The 25632-nt window shown below is 35.7% G+C and overlaps 1 protein-coding gene across 1 annotated transcript in view; it reads right to left on the bottom strand.

Moving 5' to 3' along the window:
* CCDC73 (coiled-coil domain containing 73) overlaps window positions 1–25632 on the bottom strand; it is a 127540-nt gene that overhangs the window by 16035 nt on the left and 85873 nt on the right. Inside the window, exons 9-13 of the mRNA XM_040495518.1 lie at window positions 17419–17547; window positions 16858–16917; window positions 15601–15705; window positions 6991–7101; window positions 2448–2582 (exon numbers count right to left, since the gene is read on the bottom strand). Of these exons, the coding sequence (XP_040351452.1) occupies window positions 2448–2582; window positions 6991–7101; window positions 15601–15705; window positions 16858–16917; window positions 17419–17547 (540 nt within the window). The remainder of the gene's footprint in view (window positions 1–2447; window positions 2583–6990; window positions 7102–15600; window positions 15706–16857; window positions 16918–17418; window positions 17548–25632) is intronic.

Here is a 25632-nt window from a genome sequence, read left to right as displayed (position 1 = left end):
GGACTCAGTATACAGTTGTGTAGTAGGGTCCCCTCCCTAAGGAAAGGAAAGGAGAGGGAAGGGGAGGGAAGGGGAGGGAGAAGAAAGAAAGAAAGAAAAGAGAGAAAAGAAAGAAAAGAGAGAGAGAAAGGAAGAAAGAAAGAAAGAAAAGAAAGAAAAAGAAAGAAAAAAGAAAGAAAAAAAGAAAGACCTCAAGGTATGCATACATGACAATATCCCTCACGACCTTGTAACCTAAGACCACTTAATCAGACTACAGGTTAATGTGTGACCGTATATGGGAGACAAAGAAGTAAAAATATATAAAAAACTACGCCACTTGGCATTCAAGGCTCAGTTCTTTGGGAATGAACCAAACTGAGAGGTGCCCACATGAATAAAGTTGCTTCCTGGAAAGAAAAGCCTCAGTGTCACAACTCTCTGTGTGAGAATCCTGCTACAATTGTACTAGTGACTAAGACTTAGTACAGCAAAAGAATACACAGCAAAAAAACATCACAAGGAAATATCAACGTGAAGTCTGGAGCAAACCAACAAATTCTATCTAATATTTAGTAAAGAAATAAAACCAATTCTATACAATACTCTTTCAGGAGGAGAGAACACATTCTAACTCATGAAGCCAGTATTACTCTAATACAAAAACCAGACCAAAAGAATACAAAGAAAAAATAAGCAAAACATACAAATCAGTATTCCTAATCAATGCAAAATCCTTAATATACCATTAGCAAATCACATTCAACCATATATAAAAAGATAATACATTTTTCAGGAATGCATATGAGGGAGGGAGACACAGAATCTGAAGCAGGTTCTAGGCTTTGAGCTGTCAGCACAGACCCTGATGAGGGGCTTGAACTTATGAACAGTGAGATCATGACCTGAGCCGAAGTGGAATGCTTAACTGACTGAACCAACCAGGTGACCCAGGAATGCAAGGTTATTTTAAATTTGGAAATCAATTAATATAATTAATTGGTTAATATTAACATATTGACAGAATAAAGAAAAAATATGATTATCTCAACAGATACAGAAAAAGCATTTCTCAAAATTTAATACTGATTCATTATAAAAACTCAGCAAACTAGGAAGAAAAGGAAACTTCCTCAATCAGATAAAGAACACGTACAAAAAACCTATAGCTAACATATGAAATGGTGAAAGACTAAAAATTCTCCATCTGAGATAAAGCAAGTCCACTGTCATGACTTTTTTTTTTTTTTAATGTTACTTATTTTGAGAGAGAGAAGAAGAGAGAGAGAGAGAGAGAGCAAATGCACGAGTTGGGGAGGGGCAGAGAGAGAGGGAGAGAGAGAATCCCAAGTGGGCTCCAAGCTGTCAGCACAGAGCCCAATACAGGGCTCAATCCCACAAACCTGAGCCAAAATCAAGAGCTGGACGCTTAATGGGCTGAGTCACCAAGGCACCCCCACTGTCACCACTTTTATTCTACATTGTACTAGAAGGTCTTAACTACTGCAATAAATTGAGAAAAAAAATAAAATTCATACAAAGCAGAAGGAAGGAAAAAAATATCTTTAAATTCACAGATGACATAATGTACACAGAAAACCCAAAAGTTAGGTGAAAAAAACTACCATTACAATAAATTTAAAAGGTAATAGGATACAAGGTCAATGCACAAAAATCAAATTTTACTTCTATATACTAGCAAGAAACAATTAGAAAATTAATTTTTAAAATACTGTTTATAATAGGATCCTAGAACATGAATTATTCAGGGATAAATTTCACCAAACATTTTAAAGATCTACACAATGAAAATGACAAAGCATTCCTGCGGGGTATTAAAGAATGTCTAAATAAATGCCATATAAACATATGCCATGTTCATGAATTGGAGGACTCAATAGTTAAGACGTCAATTTTTCACAAATTAATCTATAGATTCAACACAATACAAAGTCCCACAGACTTGTTTTTTAGAAATTGACAAACTGATTCTAAAAATTATATGGAAAGCAAAGAACTCAGAAGAGCCAAAACAATTTTGAAAAAAAAAATTGAAGGATTTGCACTACCACATTTTAAAACTTCTTACAAAGCTATACTAACAAAGGCAGGGTTGCATATTGACTTAATGATGAACATAATCAATGGAACATAATAAAGCATTCAGAAATAGATCCATACATATATTAGATCAATTAACTTTCAAAGAACATACCAATGTAAAATGAGAGAAAAAAATGTCTTTTCAAAAAATGTGCATGTTGGAACTGGAAATCCATGTCGAAAAAAATGACCCTCAATCCTTATGTCATACTGTACACAAAAATTAACTGAAAATGTATTATAGACCACATGCTTATACTCCTATTTTAAAATTTGAGACACTTAAAATATAAAGCAAGAAGAAAACCATCAGTGATGGTCCTAATTTCTTTCAGTTTTGTAACCACAAAACACTTGAATTTTACCTGAAAGTTCTCGTTTTCCTCAAACTTCTTCTGATGACATAATTCATTGTAATGTTCTTGTAACTTAATATGAGTTTCTTTAAGTGATGATAACTCATTTTTAATCTCATTAATTTCTCCAGTAAGTTCTTCAACCTAATATAAAATTTAACCAAAAATAGTTGTATAAGTGTGTTTTATATGAGAATATTTTATTAACACAAGTTTTTGGAAAAAGTAAAAAATAAAAAAGATGACAAAAGTAATTAATATCAAGAGCTACCATTTATTGAATTGTGCTGAGTACTTAATAAACATAATTTTATACTTATAAAAATCCCCATTTACAGGTGAGAAATGTAAAGCTCATAGATAGTTTAAGTAATTTGCCTAGATCAAGTGGATATAGTCAGGATCCAAACCCAAAGCTATTTCTAGGGTTTGTATTCTTAACTACTATATTAAACTACCTCTTGTTACAAATGAAAAAGTATTATTCTTAATCATAAAAGCTCTATAAAAGTTATGCCTTTATTGCTTTTTCCAAGTTTTATTTTATTGTTGCAAATTAGACATACAGATTTTAACTCTACTGAATGAAGAGTACTGAGCATTAGTACAACAATAACTGACACTTCAGCCTAATATTTACATCTATAAACTGGGCTTTCACTAGCTATTTAAAATGTCATAATCTTTTTCTTGGGGGAATACTCTTTCACAGGAACCTCAAATATAAGACAAAGTAAGTGCCACTGAGTCCCTACAGAAGCTAACAGACATGAACTCACCTATTACTTTCCCTTCGTCTCATCTGTTTTTAACCTTTTAAAAATCTATCTGTGCAAGGTACTTCTCTTCCAAGGCTCAACTCTCCATGAGTTCTTTATCCCATCCTTTCCAATCTCCCTCAGAGCCTACCTCCAGCACTAATCTCGTCTCTGCTGCTTATTTACAATCCTTCCCAATATGCCAGCATGTTCTCCTCAGCCCACAAATATGCTCTTCTCACATTCCTAATTTATTTTTATCCTTGACCCATTTACTGTCTCTCTCACTTCTTAAAATAAAAATCCACACTTGCTAGTTTCAAATTCTAACCTCCCATACTCCTTAACAACCTGACTTCTATCCTCATTGGTCTACAGATCCCTCCCCCCAGCCCCCGCTGGCAGATATCACCTGCAAATTAGCAAAAGGATTTTTCCCAAGTTTCATACCATTTAACAGCTCTGTAGCAGGACTACGTTGCCTACTTGTTCTTGGAACAGCCTCTTTGGTTTTCATGGTACTATTCTTCCTCTCTCCTCCAACGTTGCTCACCGTTCCTACCAGGCTCCCCGTCCCGCCCTGCCCCAACACACACCCACCCTACTCTTTCTTCCATAGGATTCGTCACAAGTCCTCCACTCCTTCCATAGATGATTAGAACCATACCTTCAAATTTCATCTTCATGCTAATAAATCTTAAATCTGTATCTCATCTCCCAACCCCTCTCCTTAGATTCAAGTTTTCTAAATGCATGGTATGCATTTCAGGCTAGATGTCCTGCAGGCAGTATAAATTCAGCAGCTTCCAAATTAAACTCATTCTCATCTACAAATCTTCTTCTCCTTCCACCTTCCTTATGTCACTTAATGACATTATCATTCTACTAGTTATACTAATCATAGAGTCATGTTTGACTCCTTTCCCCTTCTAATACTTTATGTGAAATGTCACTTAACTCTGCCAATTCCACTTTTAAATGCTTTTCGCATCTACTCCTCTTCTCTGTTCTCACTACTGTTGTCCTCACTGACACCATCATAGGCTCAAGGTTAGATTATTTACAGTGTTCCTCTTACTGGTCTCTTTCCATAAAGCCATCTTCCATTCTGTTGCAAGAGTTATTTTCCTAAAAGATCTGTCGCTTCTCTGCTTTAATATTCTCAATGGCTTCCCTTTACTTATAAAATTCAACTTCCTTAATAAGGAGCCTTTTGAAAGATGATCTCAACCTATTTTCCAATGTCACATTTCACATATCCTATGCTTTATTCAAATCAGATTACTCATCACCCTTGAAGATGCAGTTTCACACCTCCATGATTTTTCCCATTCTTTACTAAGTGGAATGACAGCAGGATGGAAAGAGAAGTGTAGGAAATGGACACATATTGTGTGGTGAAACCCTATTTATCTTTCCAGACCAAACTCTAGTGTCATCTTTTCTCTAAAACTTTCTCCAACCTAGCTAAGTGATATGATTTATTTTGTACTTTCACAGTAATTTGTTAATACTACTTAAACTACTCCATGTTACTGTGGTTAATTTCATAGTTATCTGTCCCTTTTAGAGTGTGAGCTCTTTATTAATCTAAATTTATTTTAGGCATTTCTGAAAATCCAGTGCCTGGAATGGTACCTAACACAGTAGATGCTCAACAAATGTTGTGAATTGAATTCCTTTTATAACCAACCCCTTCCACTAAGTATTTTCTGAACAACCTCATTGATTGTCTTTTGTCTATGTATATCCATTAACTATATAACTAGTCAAATGCAAACAGATACATACAACATGTTCTTTATAAATTTCAATGAATTTTAACTGTACTATCTAATAATAGTCACAAAGTTTTATTTGTACGGTATTTCTTTTACTGTTGTTGTTTTGGAGAGGGGTGGAAATAGCAGTTTATATGATTCCATCTTATTTTTGCCAGTATCTTTTTAAGTTTTTAAAAACCCATCTTGATACAATCCTCTAGCAACACCTGCACTGTCCTTCACTCAAGAATGGTGAAAAACTTACAAAGAGATAGAAATACAATTAAAGAGTAGATCTGACCTCCCACTCAAGAAAACTCTTATGTAGAACCATAGCAGCTTTTTCTTATTTAACTATGTTTTGTTTAGTACTAAAGCATATGGAAGTGAAATGATTGTAGAAACTAAAGTATCTTAAGACAAAACCAATTTTATACAAATTTACAGATGGAGGCCTCACCTTATTGAAACTGCTTATTTTTTGGAATCAATTGATTTTTCCCTATGAGAAGGGCATGGTTATAGTTTCAGGGAAAAGGAATGTCTTATTTTCTTAGGGCAACTAATCTTTTTGTGGGGGGAGGGGTATGGTTGACATAGTTAAGTATATTCTCTTTTCACTTTACAGTTTTCCTTATCCCAACAGTACCATTTCCAAGGTTTCTAAACATCAGGAATAATAAGGAAGTGTTAAGATGAAATGTGAATTCACTTAAGCTAAAATGAACATTACTATGCTTCTTGCTTAACAGTAAACTTTACTTGTACAGAGAGTAAGCATTTTTTAGTATTCTGATACAACTAACTACAAATACTTTTTTTGAGATTTGGATAAACCTTATTAAATTCATCAGTGAAGACTTGATCTCTCCAAAATACAAATTAAGAGAACATGTTAGCTGCAAATGAATTGAAAAATCAAGAGTTACTTATATAAAAATTTATATCAAAATCTATAAAATGTTTCTCAACCTGGTACTCAGATATATATGTTAGTATAAAATATATTACATTATTATAGTATTAGAAAAGTATAGTGTAATTAGTATAATAGTCCAAAACATAATCTTTCTTTCCCAAAATATAGTTTCCATAAACTCATCATGACTTTCTATTGTGTGAATTCTTTTGAAAGAATTGAATGGAAATGAAAATACATATTAAAATAGAATCATCAGGGGTGCCTGGGTGGCGCAGTCGGTTAAGCGTCCGACTTCAGCCAGGTCACGATCTCGCGGTCCGTGAGTTCGAGCCCCACATCAGGCTCTGGGCTGATGGCTCAGAGCCTGGAGCCTGTTTCCGATTCTGTGTCTCCCTCTCTCTCTGCTCCTCCCCCGTTCATGCTCTGTCTCTCTCTGTCCCAAAAATAAATAAATGTTGAAAAAAAAATTAAAAAAAAAAAAAATAGAATCATCAGTTTTGGGGCCCACCAATGTTTAAAGTGAACCTTTATATTTTACAATTTTAATTTATACCATTTCATACTTTTATTATCTACTTTACTAAAATGAAAATTTAGTGTAAAATAAATGGATGTGGTTTAAGGAAATATCTATGTTTATAACATATCAATTCTTTATGATAAAATGTTAATACTATAGAACTCAAATACCGTACACGTTCTAAACATGGTTTTAATACATCTCAACAAAACTGCTACTAATAATAGTACCTATATAATTATTTTAATAATTTACTAAAATACTATGCAATTACTTTATGAAAAGGTAATTAATTTTTCTCTGTCACATATGGGAAGTCATTCAAAATATATATATATCAATATTTATATAAATATAAATATACACACATGTATATGTGTGGTTTTTCAGGCATGAAAGCATTACAGGAAATTTTATTAAATTTAGCTTTTCAACAGCATTCACTTCTTGGAAATACAAGTGCAAGAAGAACATGTGTCTGATTTTATTCCTATATGATTTTTGCAATATTTTCTTAGCATTTAATAGTTATTTTAAATGTCTACAACTATTTAAAATATTTTAATATTTTACTATTTAATAAACCTACATGCTTTTTCCAAGTTCCCAGTGCTTTCTCATGCTCATTTTGAAGATTAAGGAACTTTTCTTCATTTTCTTTTACCTTCTCCCTTTGCAGCTCATTATCTCTTTCAAGGGTCTGCAATAAAATTAATTATCCAAAAAATAATCAATACCACATTAATGAATTTTGATGTGTTTTATGTTGCTTGGACCTTTGCTTCTAACATGCTGAAAGTGCCATACAGATCAGTGATAATGTGCTATCTCAACAATAATTTTCATAAATTAACAGAAAGGTGCTTATAGTTTAGTTAACAGGAAATAGGGGGAGGTTATGAAAAAGAAATGGCTATAAAAGGGTATAAAAACATTGCCATTATTCAGTTTCACTGCATAAGTTTTAATGCACTGAAAAAGTAATATAAAGTACAGCACTGAAAAATATGAAATGTAGCATAATCCAGCCCAACTCTACTACAAAATTTTAACTACCACAGAACATTTTTTCCATATCTATTTATTTTAGAAATTAACTAGCTAAAAAACCCTTAAATACAATTTTAATTTTTAATTTCAAATTAACACATTTTTAGTACAGCTTCAATATTTACCATATGAACTCATTACTTCATAAATTAACATTAATATAATCACTACACCCCCTCCAAAAAAACCTTTAAGACTAAAAAATACTGTTTTCTAAGACAAGGATTTGAAACGTATTAAATTATTGTCACCAATATTATTAGGTTTCTTCAATGTCTGCTGATAATCCAAGTAAACTTCTGTTAAAAAAAAAATAGTTAAGAACTCTACCTACATGTCTAATACATCTGGAATTTTTAAGTTTATTTATCATTAGGAAAGCTATGTATGTTCAAAGTAAACATTTCAAGCCACACAAAGGATATAGAAAGAAAAGGTAAAGTATTCCTCTATCAGCTCTCCAATTCTCCTCCCCAGAGGTAACCACTCTAGCAGTTTTTTGCGTTGCCTTCCAGAAGTTGTCTCTAAGCATACTAGTACATAAAATATGTCTTTTCAAACACAGATGAGACCATACCATACATATTGTGTTCTTCTGCAATCTGTTTTTTCTTAAAAAATGAATATTTCTTGCTTACTTTCCATGCCATAAAGTACAGATCTATCTCATTTTAAAGGCTTCACACTATTCTATTTAAATTGTATCCACTTGTTCTCAGTTGCATCTAGAGTATCAATACACAATGACATTATTATGCAAAATTATGGAAATAGCTAATAAAAAGCATTTTACAGTTTAAACATCAAAATTCTCCTTTAGCACATAAAGAGCATAACTGCACTTTAATAACTTTCAATGAATACCTATTTTGACTGCCTCTACCTCAGGATAATGTAAATATATATATTTTTAAAGGTTTATTTTTTATTTTTGAGACAGAGAGAAAGAGAGTGTGTGCCTATATGCAGGGGAGGGGCAGAGAGGAGGGTACAGAGGATCTGAAATGGGCTCTGTGCTGACAGCGGAAAGCCCGATACAGGGTTCTAAGTCACAAACGGTGAGATCATGACCTGAGCCAAAGTCAGACATTTAACCGACTGAGCCACCCAGGAGCCCCGATAATGTAAATATTTTTATAGAAGTCATGTGTTCCTCTTAATTTACATGGAACATAATAATAGAACAGTTTCTGAATATTTACAATGCATATATTTAATAGATGCTTACTATTTTAACATTCTGACAAATACAGTATCTATATTGATAACTTTCAACCAGCTTTTTAATACTTCATTCTTAATATGAACATGTAGTTAAGGATCACTGGGCACTTGAAGAAAGTGATATTTTAGAAGATATACAAATCAAAGTTTAGAAGAGATGTGAGAGGAGATACCACAGTATCTATCCTAATAATAATAAATGACCAAGAGCATTATGTTCTTAAAACAGTGTATTACATATGTCAATCATTTCTTGTCCCGACCCGTACCCTCATCTAAAAGAAACTACATATATCAGATATTTTCTCAGTTTCCACTCTTTGGAGACTTTCCATTCTTCCATTACAATTTGGACCTATTGCTCTTTCAGTCCACTACACTGATCAGGTGATCACTGAGGATTCCCTTCTCTCTTCTGGGATGGGTCTCCAGTTTCCTAGATCCTATTGTTTCCTCTTTCCTGGTTTATTCTCTTGTCTTGGTAAAGAAACTTTCCATTACTTCTTGATAAGGGAGATACAGGATGCTTCTTTTGTTGAGGACTTAAATGTCTGAAAATATCTTTATTCTACCAATACATAGTGATTTGTTTGGCTGAATGCAGTACAATTCTGCTTTAGAAATCAATTTCTCTCCAACCACTGAAGACATGGTTCTATTATCTTCTATCTTTCAGCACCTCCAGTGAGAAGTCTAAAGTCATTATGTTGCCATTCCTAGTCTTAATCCTTTGTATATGACCTACTTCTTTTTTCCACAAAGAGTTTTAGAATCTTCTAAGTGTGTATTCAATTTCATAATGATAGGTATTGGTGTTGAGCAAAACAAACTCAAATTCTTCAGTTCTAGGTTACATTCTAGTAATTACTTCTTTGGTCATCCCTTCTTCATTTTCTCTGTTCTCTCTCAAACTCACTAAATCTCATGGACTGAACCCCTAATATTCTTTCCCTCCTGTTTTCCATCTTCTTGTCTTTTGGTTCTACTTTCTAGAAGATTATCTCAATATTATCCTCCAAACTTTGCACTATACTTTTTATGTCTCCTAAAATATTTATTTTAAGGGTTCTCTTTTATTCTATCAGTGTTTCTTTATAGACTCCTAATTCTTGTTTTGTGGATTAATAAATATATTTCTCTTTACTGAGTATATTTTCTTAGTTTCTCCAAGTTTTTTTCTTTTGTTTTGTTTTCTTTTTTTTCCATCTCCCTGTTTGTTTTGCCTGATTTGCATGGTGGAGACTTTCTTCACTATGCCTAGTGATCCTTAACTGCATGTTTGTATTAAGAATGAAGTACTAAAAAGCTGGTTGAAAGTTTTGTCAAATGATGGGCTTCACTGTAGGTTGATCTGGCCGAGCTAGTTCACTGGGAGAGCTTAACTGCAGTAGCTACAGTCTTTTCTCTTGAGCAAGTTAGTTTCCCAAGAAAGGAATCTTCCATTCTCCCGCCTGGAAGTGATAAGGCTAGCTGTCCTCTAAATGGGGAAACAGAGCAGGGAGGGCTCAGATAACAGTATTTAGACTTCCCACTCTGTTCTCAATATAACAGTCTCAGTAGCATATTGGTACAGCATTTGGCACTTTTAAATATTCCCACCATGGGCAGATTCAAAACTGCCATTAGTTTAACAAGCAGCTCACAAATGACAACAGCTCTGACAACCAGCAATCCCTACTATAAGCGGTCACCAGCAAACCACTGGATTTCCCAACCTGTTGTTCCTCAAACTCTCCAGTGTAAATCTCCAATCTTCTGTCAAGCAGGAGACAGGCAGTGCCTTTTTGGGCAAGGTAGGAAAGAGAATTTGGAGGTATGATAGCTTCTAGCTTCTTATATAGAAGCCTTTGGCTTCGGGTGCACACCAGTTTCTAGAGGCACATGATGCTTGCAATTCCTTAGCATTTATGCACCTTTGCCTTGGGTTTCTACTTTCTTTCATTTGCTAGGTAAATTACAAATTTTCCATCTGGTTCCAACTTTCTTTTAAAAAAAAATTTTTTTAACGTTTATTTTTGAGACAGAGAGAGACAGAGCATGAACAGGGGAGGCTCAGAGAGAGGGAGACACAGAATCTGAAACAGGCTCCAGGCTCTGAGCTGTCAGCACAGAGCCTGACGCGGGGCTCAAACTCATGGACTGCGAGATCATGACCTGAGCCAAAGTTGGCCACTTAACCGACTGAGCCACCCAGGCGCCCCTGGTTCCAACTTTCAAACCTTAATTTTTATTGTTTCCTTATATACTTGTCCTTGTGGATTTACTGTCATTTTATTTCAGTTTTAGAAGGAAATAGAAGTGAATGTGTGGGTTCAATTCAACATGTTTAACCAGAAGCCTGGATCTGGCAATATCTGAACTTACAAAGATTCTGAATTTATTCATTGTTAATCATTCATTAATTTAATAAAATTTAATGAGCTCCTACTCTGTGCCAGATACTCTTTTAGCTCTTATGCTAAATGCATGAAAATGTTACTGTTCTCATGGAATTTAATCTTTCAGAAAATTATTTGTTATTATTTGCACCTGGATTAACAAATCTGAAAAACATTTTGAAAAACTCGATATTGTGGAAAGTCAAAATAAACCATCTGTTAATATTTTACTATATCAAAAACTAAGTAACTTATTCTGGTTAATACTACGACTATAGGAGCAAACAAAGTAAACTATTCTTGTTAACGCTAGGCCTATAGCAGTATAACTAGACTCATATCTAGACTAAACTATGATTAAATTATAGTAGGAAATATTGTCTATCATGGGAATTCAGGTCTCTATGCTCCAAACTACTATTAAAAAATGAGACAGATGACAGCATGATTGCAGAGCACTGAAAAACAGTAGGCCATTATGAAGAGTAATGATCCCTTTTAATACAGGTGGAATTAGAATGCTCCTTGAGAAAACAGCTGAGATATCTATGCAGCATAATCTGCAGCAACAGTTCAACATTAATATTTTGTTATACTATATATCAGTGGTTCTCCAACACCAGTCTGCAAACAAGTACTGATCCATGACAAAATGTCACTAGTTCATGGCAAAAAAAAAAAAAAAAAAGTCTTTATAAATCATCAAATGTCTTCTCCTGTAAAAGATTATCTTTATTCTGAGATCATATCCTTAATATGTGGTGTAAAAATATTCTTTTTTTTTTTTTCAACATTTATTTATTTTTGGGACAGAGAAAGACAGAGCATGAACGGGGGAGGGACAGAGAGAGAGGGAGACACAGAATCGCAAACAGGCTCCAGGCTCTGAGCCATCAGCCCAGAGCCTGACGCGGGGCTCGAACTCACGGACCGTGAGATCGTGACCTGGCTGAAGTTGGACGCTTAACCGACTGCGCCACCCAGGCGCCCCAAAATATTCTTTTTTATGAAATGAAAGTGATGGTAGATGGTGTTTATTTTTAATATTGTTACTTATAAAAATAAAAAGCTGACAATTCTATCCTGTTCTTGCCAATACTTTGCATGAAATTTCTGTATGACATCTAGTTTCTCTACATACTATCAAGGCTCAAATAATAATGGTACTAGTTACAGAGAGAGGCACCTGGATTATCTAAGATATTAGCACTTATAGTTAAAAGATCTTGGAACTATAGTTAAGGTCAGGATTAATTCAGTGTATATATATAAATATATATTAGTATATATTCACATGTTTCTTATACACACACACACACACACACACACACACACACACACACATACATATACACTTCACACCCAACAAAATTAAGCAACACAAAAACATTGCATTTAGAACTCATGAACAGCAATTTAAAAGTTTAGTTTTCAAATAACTGATCTAACAAAAGTGGCAGCTCTCATTGATCTAGGAAGAATACATTAACAATGTAATGTAGAGATAGTGCTGGAGTAGAACAAGGACAAAATTTTAAATTGAGGATTGACACTAATTAAGAAGCCTTGAACTATATTGCTTACACTTTCCGGACCTCTAGTTCATCATGAAATGAAATGACTGGATTGGCTGATTACTAACTGTTTCAACTCCTCTAAATGCACTAGAAAACAGTCCTGGTAACTGCTACTCATAAAGAATTTGGGTAAATTCTATCCCATGTTTCTTGCGATAAGGTTTAAAATATTAGAGAAAGTCCCAGCTATCTATCTGTAGATAAGTAAAGGAGGTGGGGGATACTTGCTTATAGCTGGACTTTCAGAGATTTTTCACTAGTCTTACTGGAAGAGGTGAAGAGGTCAAGAGGAAGGAGGAGTTTGACTCTGGCATACCTCTTCCCTCTCTCTCTTCCAGGTCTAAATTGTTTTTAAGTTAATTTATTTTGAGGAGGGAGAGGTGCAGAGAGAGAGAGAGAATCCCAACCAGGCTCCGTGCTGTCAGCTCAGAGTCCTGCAAGGGGGCTCAATCTCATGACTGTGAGATCATGACCTGAGCCAAAATTAAGAGTTGGATGCTTAACCGACTGAGCCACCCAGGCGTCCCTCCAGGTCTAAGTTTTATAATATTAGGGGCAGGCAAGAGAAATAAAAAAGCCAAAACTCTCTTTACATAATTAGTCATAGAACATCAATGATGAGGAGACAACTCTGGCATTGTTCAGGTTAAGTCTGGCTCCAGTCAATGATGATGAATTCAACATACTTTGTGGGGCCCAGTGCAAAATTTAAAAAGCACGGAAAAGGTGCTATTGAAGATGCGAAAATACAAAACTTTTTCCTTCCTTCATGGTCATTCCCCCTTTCTCTCTCTCCCTATGAGCTTATCATGTCATCGTGCTTTTTACTTTCTATTTAATGTCATGGGCCCCTGGGCAAAGGGATACTCATAGGGCAAATTCAGATCCTCACAGATGCCTGAGGGCCTCACCGTACAACTCAACACTAGTAGATCCACCAACTACTGGGTTCTACCTCCTGCAAGCTGCTTGACCCATGTATGTCCTGGCTGGGGGTGAGGAAGTCAATCTTCCTGTCTCATGGGACCTCTGCCCCAACTCATGGCAGATGGGTAACCCCCAACAGATTGCAAATGCCAGGCAGGGATACATCTCAGTACCTGGATTGAGGACTCACCCCCTGCCAAGTCACCTACCTAATGTGCCAAGGTACTGCCAACCTGAGACAGATGATGCTGCAGACATATGCAATGGACCCAGACCCTCCCTGCTATATTTAGCCCTCCACCAAACATAAAGAGCAACAGTAGAACACAAACCTCTCCCCAGGAACGTGACCACAACAGTGGTGGAGCAGAAGCAGAGAGGATGAGGCCAGGCAGGGCCTAGCATACCAAAGTATGGCAGAACCAGCAGCCAAAAACTCATCCTGAGAGGCAGTAGGAGACACAGCAAAGCCTCAGCTGAGGCTCCAAGACTCCAGTGCAGGCTCCATTTTCCCATCAGACTTAATTTACAAAACATAAATTTAAAGATGAAAATTTCAAGACAGTGAACACAGAACATTAAACCTGAAGCAAAAAGCCCTTCTGAGTATGGATCCCTATGCAACTGCACTGGTTATATACCCAGGAAGTTGGCCTTGGCCTCTGCTGATGGTGGTCTTTCCATGGGAAGTGATTGTAGTTTTCTCTCTTTTTTTTTTTTAAGCTTATTTTTGAGAGAGAGAGAGAGAAAGAGAGTGAGAGAGGAGGGGCAGAGAGAGAGAGAGAGAGAGAGAGAGAGAGAGAGAGGATCCCAAGTAGGTTCTGCACAGGGCTGGAACCCACAAACCGTGAGATCATGACCTGAGCCCAAATCGAGTCAGATGCCCAACTGACTGAGCCACCCAGGTACCCTGTGATTGTAGTTTTCTTGAAAAATGTTCAGCTTTACCTTCATTTCCAAGATTTCCTTCAGAGGAACACAAATATCTTCCACTGGCCACCCCAGTGGAACATGTCCCCACCTCCTTCTCTTGACTTAGACATTCAATCACTTGGCCAGGGGGACACAGAGCAATTTCTGCCCTTCCACTAACCTCCATGTTCCTTCATGTGGAACCAAGAAACCACCAAATGTCTCTCTTCTGCACCCTTACTGGGCCATACAGTATTGGAACAAGCATAATACACTTCAAGCCCCATTGGTAAAGATCACTTCAAAAATTTTCCTCCTTGAAATTTCTGGAACATAACTGTGCACTAGTCTATATGCTCTTGGTATAATTCCAAACTTCAAAAAACATATGCCAGTTCTTCCACATGAACTTATCACATTTTATTCTACTGCCAACACCAGAGTGAACCTTCAATTTTTACAGCATCTCAAGCATCCATCCACAAAACAAGATGGCACTTTCCCTTTTTTGTACACCAATCTTTACATGATTTTCACATAGACTCCTTCACCTAGCTTATTAGGGGAAATGTATGACCCCTCCCAACTAGGGATGTAATAGAAAAGCCTCTCTTATGGAACTGTTACTCCCAAAACATCAGTGACCATAATTTCTTCCTCTCTCCATTTGTTTTTTTTAAATATGGAAATAAGATGATGGTGTGATTGCTGTGACAACAGGGCCAGTTCTACCTAAACCCATGAAGAGGGGTCTGCCTCAATTTCTGAGAGTTCACTGACTGTTCTCTTAGAATATGGTGACACTTATCACCTTCTAGTTTCAGTTTTGGTCTTTGCCACAATTCTAAGACAAAGAAAAAAAATCTCATCCAATCTGTTACAAAATTAAGTCAGATACTTGATAAAACATAACACTTAACTAGTGACTTAAATTTAAATTAAAAAAAATATATATATACACACATATATTCATTACTTTAGACATTGATACCAAGTTGGTGAAGAAGGCCATATCTTACCCCTAAAATTCAAAATGATCCCACATAAAGTTGGGCAGATAAATGCAACTAAACAGGTAAAGCTCATTAGATATAAATACACTATATCTATATCTATATATCTATATACAACCTCATTATTTTCTTTCAACACCTTCAACTCTGCTTCCAGTTCAGTATTAACTTCAGTTTGATGCTGAAGTAACTGCTGCATATGTTGGAAAGAAGTGATGATATCCTTTAAAAGAGTATAAATATATTAGTTGAAAAAATTTTGTAGGTATGTTTCTAAATTCATTCTTAAAGTACTTTTTCCAATTTCTTAACTTATTATCTTTATAGTTTAATTTAAATACCATAACAAGATACTGAAATAAACTAATAGCATATTTTACTAACTTAATATCTAAAATAACTTGTATAATTTCTTACAAAGTACTATTTCCAAGAGTTCTTCAAATAATTAACAAAGTTTTTTGAAATGGACCATGGATTATGAGACACTACTGAAAAATGTGAAGAATTCAAAACTAAAATTATTGTTGGCTTGTCTTAAAAAAGGTAAACATATCCCTACTAATATGTCATACTGCTAACGGGCTAAAATGTCATGATATGCATTCATAATGAAATGGAAGAAAAGCAGAAAAGAAAAAAAAGAAACAGAACTTTTCTTTCATGGACCTTTTTTTTAAATAGAAAAATTATAAATATCAAATAGATTTAAATGAGAGTATAACATCCTGTAAATGTATGCTCTAAGCATACACACATTTCAGTAATTACCTGCTAGGGTACCAATGGATAGTACCTGCTAGGGTACTATCAAGGAAAAAACTGATTTATTTTTATCCTTTTTTATTAATTAAATATTGTAATATTTTCCCAACTTTATTAAGATATAATTGACACATAACATTGTGTCAACTTAAGTTGTATAACATGATGATTTGATACACGTATATAGTGCTAAATAATTACCATAAGATTAATTAACATCTCTACCACTTTACATAATTCCTATTTGTGTGTGTGTGGTGAGAACATTTAAGATCTACTCTCTTAACAACTTTCAAGTATGTAATACAGTACTGTTAACTAAAATCATCATGCTGTACATTAAACCCCAAGAACTTGCTCATACTATAATTGGAAGTTTGTCCCCTATGACAAACATCTTCCCATTTCTCTGATTTGTTTTTTAATGGGAGCATATGTGAGACCTGATTATAAAGGTTCACATGTATCCATTCAAATGACCCTGAGTGCTTACTATGTGCTAGCAACTGACCTACACATGATTCCATTTGTTACTGAACTTGTTTATTTCTCACGTTATATCAGTTTTAAAAATATTTACTGGCTTCCAAAATATCTTATGATTGCTTGCCTGTTTTTCTTCTTGAATATGCGTAATCTCTTCATTAATCTTCTTATTTAATTCCAATTCCTTTAAAAAATTGAGTAATTTTAAAGTTATGACATAAAATTCAGAAAATTCTACATTTAATTCAGTGCTCAACAAGTTTAGGAGTGCCATGACCCCTTACCACCCCAGAGTACCAACCTTTGTTTGCTGGGGAAGTAGCGGTTCTAGTGAAATAAAGACTGTATTAGACACCCAATACAGGCTGGTGTACAAATTTATAAATATTAATGTTAAAAAAACTATAAAATTTCTTATCTCCAAAAGCTTTTCTGGAGACACCATTGTACCATAAGATTACCTGACACTACATTAAAGTGGAAATAAAATGGTTATAGACAAATTTTATTGTCTTAAATTCTTGCTGATAATGGCAAAAATTACCCAGAGTGAAAAATAATTCATAATACCTTTTTTTACTCGATATATTAACTTTACAAAGGAATGCTTTTATATTATAATCCTGAAATTCTCATAAATTTTACAAAAACAATTATATAAACATGAATTCATTTAATTAAATACCATGTTGAATCTTTCTTGAAGTTCTTGAAATTTTTGTTCTTTAATTGTTAAATGGATGTTTTCTTCTCCTATCTCTTGTTGACATGTGACCTTGGACTTTATCAAGTCTGAGGTAACTTTTTTAAGTTCCTTAACATGAGAAATATAAACAGAAAATTCAGTATAAACATTTCATCACAGCAAGGTACTTTTCTGACAGTTTTAAAGACCATTTTAAACCTATCATGTAAGACAATATTACTGGTCCATCAAGGTCTATTTCCCCTAGTTCTGTTGCAAGATAATTAGCCAAGGTGGGGATGCTATTTGTGGCTATGACCATAGACACAATGATACAAGGATAGAATGCAGGATTTTTTCCTCTTAAAAAGAGCACACAAACCAAATGAACTAACCAACCGGAAGTAGGGTGTTTTCATTTATTACTTATTTAACAAAAATCTTCTGAGATAAAAAAAAGGAAATAAAAGATTATCAGTTTCCAAGTTTGTTAGCATCTAATAAAAGTTTCTGTAAGAATATGCAATGTGATGACTGCTAAAGTATAGGAATGCACAGAAACATAAAGAAAGAAGGAGTTTGGTTGAGGGCATCAAGAAGGCACTATTAGGAAAAGCAGTTTCTGAATGGAGTCTTCAAAGATAAATTTGCAAAGAAGGCAAAAAAGGAGTACACATTCCAGACAAAAAGATTCTACACGTACAAACATGCAGAAACATAAAAGAGCACGGTATTTTTCAGGGAACCAGAATAGGATATAGTTGGAGCTTATACGTTATGGGTAAGGGGGAGGGGTAGAATATTTGTGATTGTGGCTAGAAATTTGACAAGATTCAAATTTTGAAAGGGATTTGTGGGCCAAGATAAAAAGTTTTAATTTTATCCTCTAGTCAATGAGGTAATAATTGAAGGATTTGGGGGCACCTGGGTGGCTCAGTCAGTTAAGTGTCTGACCCTTGATTTGGGCTCAGGTTATGATCTCAGGGTCTTGAGATCTAGCCCCATGTTGGGCTCCATGCTGGGCATGGAGCCTGCTTAAGATTCTCTCTCTCCCTCTCCCTTTGCCCCTCCTCCCTCTCAAAAAAAAAAAAATTGAAGGATTCTGAGTAGGAGAAAGACATAAGATTTGTAACTCAAAAAAATAACTCTAGCATCACTGCAGATTATTAGAATAGCAGGGAATATAAAAGAAGTCTTCATTTGTGAAGTTACATATCCATTGAGATCAACAGATATCTTCCAAACACATTATAATTCTGAAATACCAACTTCTGAATTGGTGTATAATTTATTATACTGCTGTTCTGTGTATACTCACTATATTAAACACTCAAGAATGTGATTTTCACATTCTTAACTACACAGTATCTGAACTCCCTTTGAATTCTGGAGGAATTCTATAAGAGTCCACTGCCCACTAGAGAAGCCAGACATGGCAGATACTAGCTTTATGAGCATGAGGCCAGACTCTGCTAATCAGATACACCTGTCCTGGATATTGGATCAGAAACTAATACCACAAAGAACAAGAACTGTTGCAAATCCATCTGTTGACAGTCTGCAGGGGCAATGCTAGTAACATCAAGTTTCCATGGGCAACAATGACACCACAGTAGCGTAGCAGCATCATTACAGTCAACAGTGACAACATACAATACTCAGGACTGAAGTTGATTTTATGGCATGCTCTTCAATACTGCATAGGTTCCCTTTCTGACCATTTTCTAAGTCTGAGATGACCAACATCTAAATTCCTTTGCTGGGGCAACTGGGTGGCCCAGTCGCTTGAGCAGCTGACTTTGGCTCAGGTCATGAGCTTGCACTTCGTGGGTTTGAGCCCCACATCAGGATCTGTGCTGACAACTCAGAGCCTGGAGCCTGCTTTGGATTCTGTGTCTCCCTCTCTCTCTGCCCCTTCTCCACTCACTTGCACGCGCATTCTCTCTCTCTCTCCTCTCTCTCTCAAAAATAACCATTTAAAAAAGTTTTAAATTCTTTTGCTGACAAAATCAACTTACAGTTAAGAATCCTAATACACTTCAACTTTTAAAAGATGGTATGTAATGAAAAAATGCTCACCATCACTCATCATCAGGGAAATACAAATCAAAACCATAATGAGATATCACCTCACACCTATCAGAATGGCTAAACTCAGGCAACAACAGATGTTGGCTAGGATGCAGAGAAAGAGGAACCTTTTGCACTGCTGGTGGGAATGCAAACTGGTGCAGCCACTCTGGAAAACCGTATGGAGGTTACTCAAAAAAATAAAAATATGACTGCCCTATGACCCAGCAATTGCACTACTAGGTATTTATCCAAAGGACACAAAAACGCTGATTCAAAGGGGTACGTGCACCCCAATGTTTACAGCAGCACTATTGACAATAGCCAAAGTATGGAAAATCCCAAATGTCCATTGACTGATGAATGGATAAAGAAGATATGATACATACACACACACACACACACACACACACACACACACACACACACAATGGAATGTTACTAGGTTATCAAAAAAAATGAAATCTTGCCATTTGCAACAACATGGATGCAACTAGAGTGTATTATACTAAGCAAAGTAAGAGAAAGACAAATATATGATTTCACTCATATGTGGAATTTAAGAAACAAAACAAATGAACATAGGGGAAGGGAAGCAAAAATAAGATAAAAACAGAGAGGGAGACAAACCATAAGAGACTCTTAAATACAGAGAACAAACTAAGGGTTGCTGGAGGGGTACTGGATGGGGTGATGGGCTAAATAGGCGATGGGCATTAAGGAGGACACTTGTTGCAATGAGCAGTCAGTGTTGTATGTAAGTGATGAACCACTAAATTCTATGCCTGAAATCATTACTACACTATATGTTAAGTAACTTTGATTTAAATTAAAAAAAAGAATTTGTTAAAAAAATTAAAAAACAAAAGACTGTAAGAACTGAATAAATAATAACAACTCTTCTGAAGGGAAAAAAAGTTCATTAGGGTGGTAAGACTACAGGAAATTTTTATTTTCTTCATTGTACTGATTAGTATTTTTTTCAAAATAAACACATTTCTCACATATCAGAGTACAGTATATACATATATGTAGTATAATATAGTATATAATAGAATACAAAGCCATGGAAACAGGTGCAATCACTTAGAGTTATTAGTTAGAAGACAGAAGATGGCAAATGACTGAGTCCTAAAGAACTCCAACACTCATGGATTAGAGAAGAAGCTAATATTAGAAGGAAGTACAGTCAACTGAGGTAGGTGGAAAATCAAGAGTGTAATATCAAGGAAGCTGAAAAAGGAACAGCAGAAAATAGTGCTGCCAAAACTTCCAGAGTTCTTCATGTTATAGCTTCAGCTGCCCAGAGAAAACTTCACCCAATCATAACTCAATACCTAGTTCAAAATCCAGAAGAAAGGATTAACTGGTCTTAGTTCACATGTCCCTTTTAGATATGTGCACTGCCTAAAATGACTGCTAAAGTAAAACATGGGTCAAGAGGGGTGCCTGGGTGGCTCAGTCAGTTGGACGACCGACTTTGGCTCAGGTCATGATCTCGCGGTCCGTGAGTTCGAGCCCCGCGTTGGGCTCTGTGCTGACAGCTCAGAGCCTGGAGCCTGTTTCGGATTCTGTGTCTCCCTCTCTCTGACCCTCCCCCGTTCATGCTCTGTCTCTGTCTCAAAAATAAATAAATGTTTATAAATAAGTAAAAAAAATTTTTTTAAAAACATGGGTCAAGAGACAGGACTTAATGCTTAGAAAAGCAGGCAAATTAATGGCTGGTACAAAGAGAAAAATCAGCATATACTGAATAATGAAAGAAGTCTGAACAAAGAAGGCAGGCCTTGAAGAATGAGTAATATACTGGATTTTCTCCATTTGTCTCTCCTGACTCACTCTCCACCCTTTCTCCATACTGCTCTGTCCCCTGTGTGCTGATATCTGTGGATGTAGCAGTTTTTCTTGCTTCTGGCTGGGTTCAATCTCTGGAAGGCACCAGTAAATCAGTATCCTGGGAAGACAGACAGATAGAGGTATTTCCCCAGTTTTCTCCCTATATGGCCACGAAATGACAACAGCTCTGTACCTTTGCCAAAGGTCACAGCTTCTGAATTCAGCTTTCTTCTACAGCTGCGCCTATAGCTCTCTCCAGGTTCCCAGTAGCTGCTTCCTTCCCTTTCCCCTGGGGTTTATGTGGTATAATCATTCCCCCACTGCTTCTATCGCTGTGGTGATTCATTATCCCTGTTGGTTCCCCTGAACCCTGCCCATAACTTTGTAAACAGCTTCTTCATCAAACTTTTCTCTTTCACCTATTCCAATGTGCCATCTGTTTCCTGACTCAATCCTGTTTAATACAAGTAAACTGAGAGAAGGCATTTTGAGTGTGGACAGGAGACATGGAGGGGAGCAAAGGCAAAAAAAGAAAGGCACAGTGAAGAATTATAATAATTGCAACAAAGATTTTGCATTAAATAGAACAGAAGATGCTTAATAAATAGTAGGAAACAATGCTGAAGATGTAGAATGTGGCCAGACTTTGGAAGTTCTGGAAGGTCAATTAAAGAAGTATGGAACTAAATCATATGTTGTACACCTATACTTACATAATGTTATATGTCAATTTGTCTCAATAAAGTAGAAAAAATTTGGGATTTGATTCATTAGGCAAAAGAGAAGTTATTCAATCTATCGTTCCTTCTATATATACTAAATATCTAGCATGTCCAGCACAGAGAAGCAATGCATTACACTAGTAACCTAATAAAGTTAGTTTGGCAACAAAAGTGAATAAAAACCAGATAAAAGAACTTTGGCTAAGGGGCTGTTTTATTAATCCAGGCATGAGATGATAAATGTCTATATTACTGAGAAATGGAGAATGGAATATATGAGATATTTTAAGATATAATTGAGTAGACAAAGGGAATGAAGGAAAAAAATTATTCCAGAATATCTAGGTGAAGCTAGGAGAAATGAAAATAAAAACCATAAAATGTGGAAGAGAAAGCATGAAAATGGAAAAGAAATGGGAAGTCTACTTCACTGATGAAATAGATGAAAATGTATTTAAGACAAAAAACAAGAGGTTAACGATCTGAGACTATCAAGCAAGCGAAAAAAGCACAAATCACTAAGCCTGAGCCAGAGGTTGTTATTATTTATATTTATATCTTTATATATCTATATCTAGATATAGATATATATAGATATATATAGATATATCTATATATATATAAAGACATATCTATATCTAGATCTAGATATGTCTTTATATATATATCTATATATATAGATATATCTATATCTTTATATATATCTATATCTAGATATATATATCTAGATATAGATATATATATATAGATGTATATATAGATATATATAAAAGTCTTTCATTCATTTTTTTTTTTCAAATTATAAAAGGCTACCCATGATAAATTCCCCCAAACGAAGTTCCAATGTCCTAGCAATGGTTCATCTTCACTGTCAGCAAGAAGATTTCCTTTGAAAGGAGAGTTGTATGAATTTGGGGGATGGCCGGGGGAGAGAGGAGGGATGTTGAGAATGAAGAATCAATTCAATATGTGCTCTGCTGACCCTGAATTTACAATAAGTCATAGAAAGAGATGACCCTTCAGGTAGCTGAAAATATAGAACTGATATTAAGGGAAATGTGAGGCTGGAAACGTAAAGTCATCTGCATGAAGTGAATCACTGAATCACAGAATATGAGCTAACTGAAAGAGATAATACGAGAAAAGAATAACAGAGACCTTAAGACAGAACTTTGGAGGAATGGAAAAAAAATGATGATCAGGGAGCCAAAGGCATTTGTAAAGAACTTTAAAGGGCACCTGGGTGGCTCAGTTGGTTGACTGTCCAACTCTTGATTTCAGCTCAGGTCATTATCCCAGGGTCATGAGACTAAACCCCACATTGGGCTCTGAGCTGAGCATGGAGCCTGCTTAAAATTCTCTCTCTCCCTCTGCCCTTCTCCCCAGCTTGCACTCTCTCTAAAATAAAAATAAATAAATAATTCTTTTTAAAAAAGACACTTAAAAAGTGAGTTTATCACACAGATGATATAAAATGAACCCATTTTACATTTTAGACATCCAATATTTTGCAAAACACAATATTCTGTAATTAAACACAAAGTGTCAGCAGTATCAATTAGGATGCTTTGGTTACAGGTATCAGAAAACCATATTTAAACCATCAAATACTAAGGACATTTATTCTTCCACATAACAGGGAGTCCAAAGTTGAGCAGGTTCTTCACTTTTATTCAACATAGTACTGGAAGTCCTAGTCCCAACAATTATACAACAAAAAGAAATAAAAGGGATCCAAATTTGTAAGGAAGAAATAAAACTCTCACCATTTGCAGATGACATGATGCTATACATAGAAAATCCTAAAGACTCTACCAAAAAACTACTAGAACTGATAAATGAATTCAGTAAGGTCACAGGATACAAAACAAAAACAGACACAGAAATCTGCTGCATTCCTATACACTAATAATGAAGCAGCAGAACGTGAAATAAAGAAAACAATCCCGTCTAGGTGCATCTGGGTGGCTCAGCTGGTTGAGCATCCAACTTCAGGTCATGATCTTGCAGTTTATGGGTTCAAGCCCCACACTGGGCCCTGTGCTGATAGCTCAGAGCCTGGAGCCTGCTTCAGATTCTGTGTCTCCCTCTGCCACACCCCTGCTCACACTCTGCCTCTTTCTCTCTCAAAAAAATAAATGTTAAAAAAAAAAAAAAAGAACAATCCCATCTACAATTATACCAAACACAGGGGCACCTGAGTGGCTCAGTTGTTTAAGCGCCTGAGTCTCGATTTCAGCTCAGGTCATGATCCCAGGGTGGTGGGATGAAGCCCCATGTTGGGCTCTGCACTGACAGTGCAGAGCCTGCTTGGGATTCTCTCCCCCTCTCTCTGCTACTCCCCCACTCCTGTCTGTCTGTCTCTCTCTCAATAAATAACAACTTTAAAAAAATAGACACATAGATCAATGGAACAGAACAGAAAACCCAGAAATAATTATATGGTTAAGGGGCTCTTGGGTGGCTCAGTCAGTTAAGCGTCTGACTTTGGCTCAGGTCATGATCTCACAGTTCGTGGGTCCAAACCCCATGTTGGACTCTGCACTGAAGGCTCAGAACCTAGAGCCTGCTTTGGATTCTTTGTCCCCCCCCCTCTCTCTCTGCCCCTCCCCCACTTGTTCTCTCTCTCTCAAAAATAAATATTAAAAAAATAAAAAATATATGGTCAAGTAATATTTGACAAAGCAGGAAAGAACATCCAATGAGAAAAAGTCTCTTCAAAAAATGGTGCTGAGAAAACTGGACAGATACATGCAAAAGAATGCAACTGGACCACTTTCTTACACCATATACAAAAATAAAATCAAAATGGATTAAAGACCTAAATGTGAGACCTGAAACCATAAAAATCCTAGAAGAGACCACAGGCAGTAATGTCTCTGACATCAGTTTTAGTAACATTTTTCTAGATATATCCCCTGAGGCAAGGGAAATAAAAGCAAAAATAAACTATTGGAACTACATCAAAATAAAAAGCTTCTGCACAGCAAAGGAAACAATCAACAAAATTAAAAGCCAACCTACAGAATGGGAGAAAATATTTGCAAGTGACATAATTGATAAAGGGTGAGTATCCAAAATATATAAAGAACTTATAAAACTCAACACCCAAAAACCAAATAATCCAATTAAAAAATAGGCAGAAGACATGAACAGACATTTCTCTGAAGAGAAATTTAGATGGCAAACAGACACATAAAAAGATATTCAGGGGCGCCTGGGTGGCTCAGTTGGTTAAGCGGCCGACTTCAGCTCAGGTCACGATTTCACAGTCCGTGAGTTCGAGCCCCGCATCAGGCTCTGGGCTGATGGCTCAGAGCCTGGAGCCTGCTTCCAATTCTGTGTCTCCCTCTCTCTCTGCCCCTCCCCCGTTCATGCTCTGTCTCTCTCTGTCTCAAAAATAAATAAACGTTAAAAAAAAATTAAAAAAATTAAAAAATAAAAAAAGATATTCAATATCTCTCATCATCAGGGAAATGAAATCAAAACTACAATGAGCTATCACCTCAGGCCTGTCAGAATGGCTAAAATCAAAAACTCAAGAAACAACAAGTGTTGGCAAGGATGTGGAGAAAAGAGAACAGTA

The sequence above is a fragment of the Herpailurus yagouaroundi genome, unplaced genomic scaffold, assembly GCF_014898765.1.
Source record: "Herpailurus yagouaroundi ecotype Mexico unplaced genomic scaffold, PumYag 187, whole genome shotgun sequence".
NCBI classification, from domain to species: Eukaryota; Metazoa; Chordata; class Mammalia; order Carnivora; family Felidae; genus Herpailurus; species Herpailurus yagouaroundi.
This window is presented reverse-complemented; position numbering and strand designations above follow the sequence as displayed.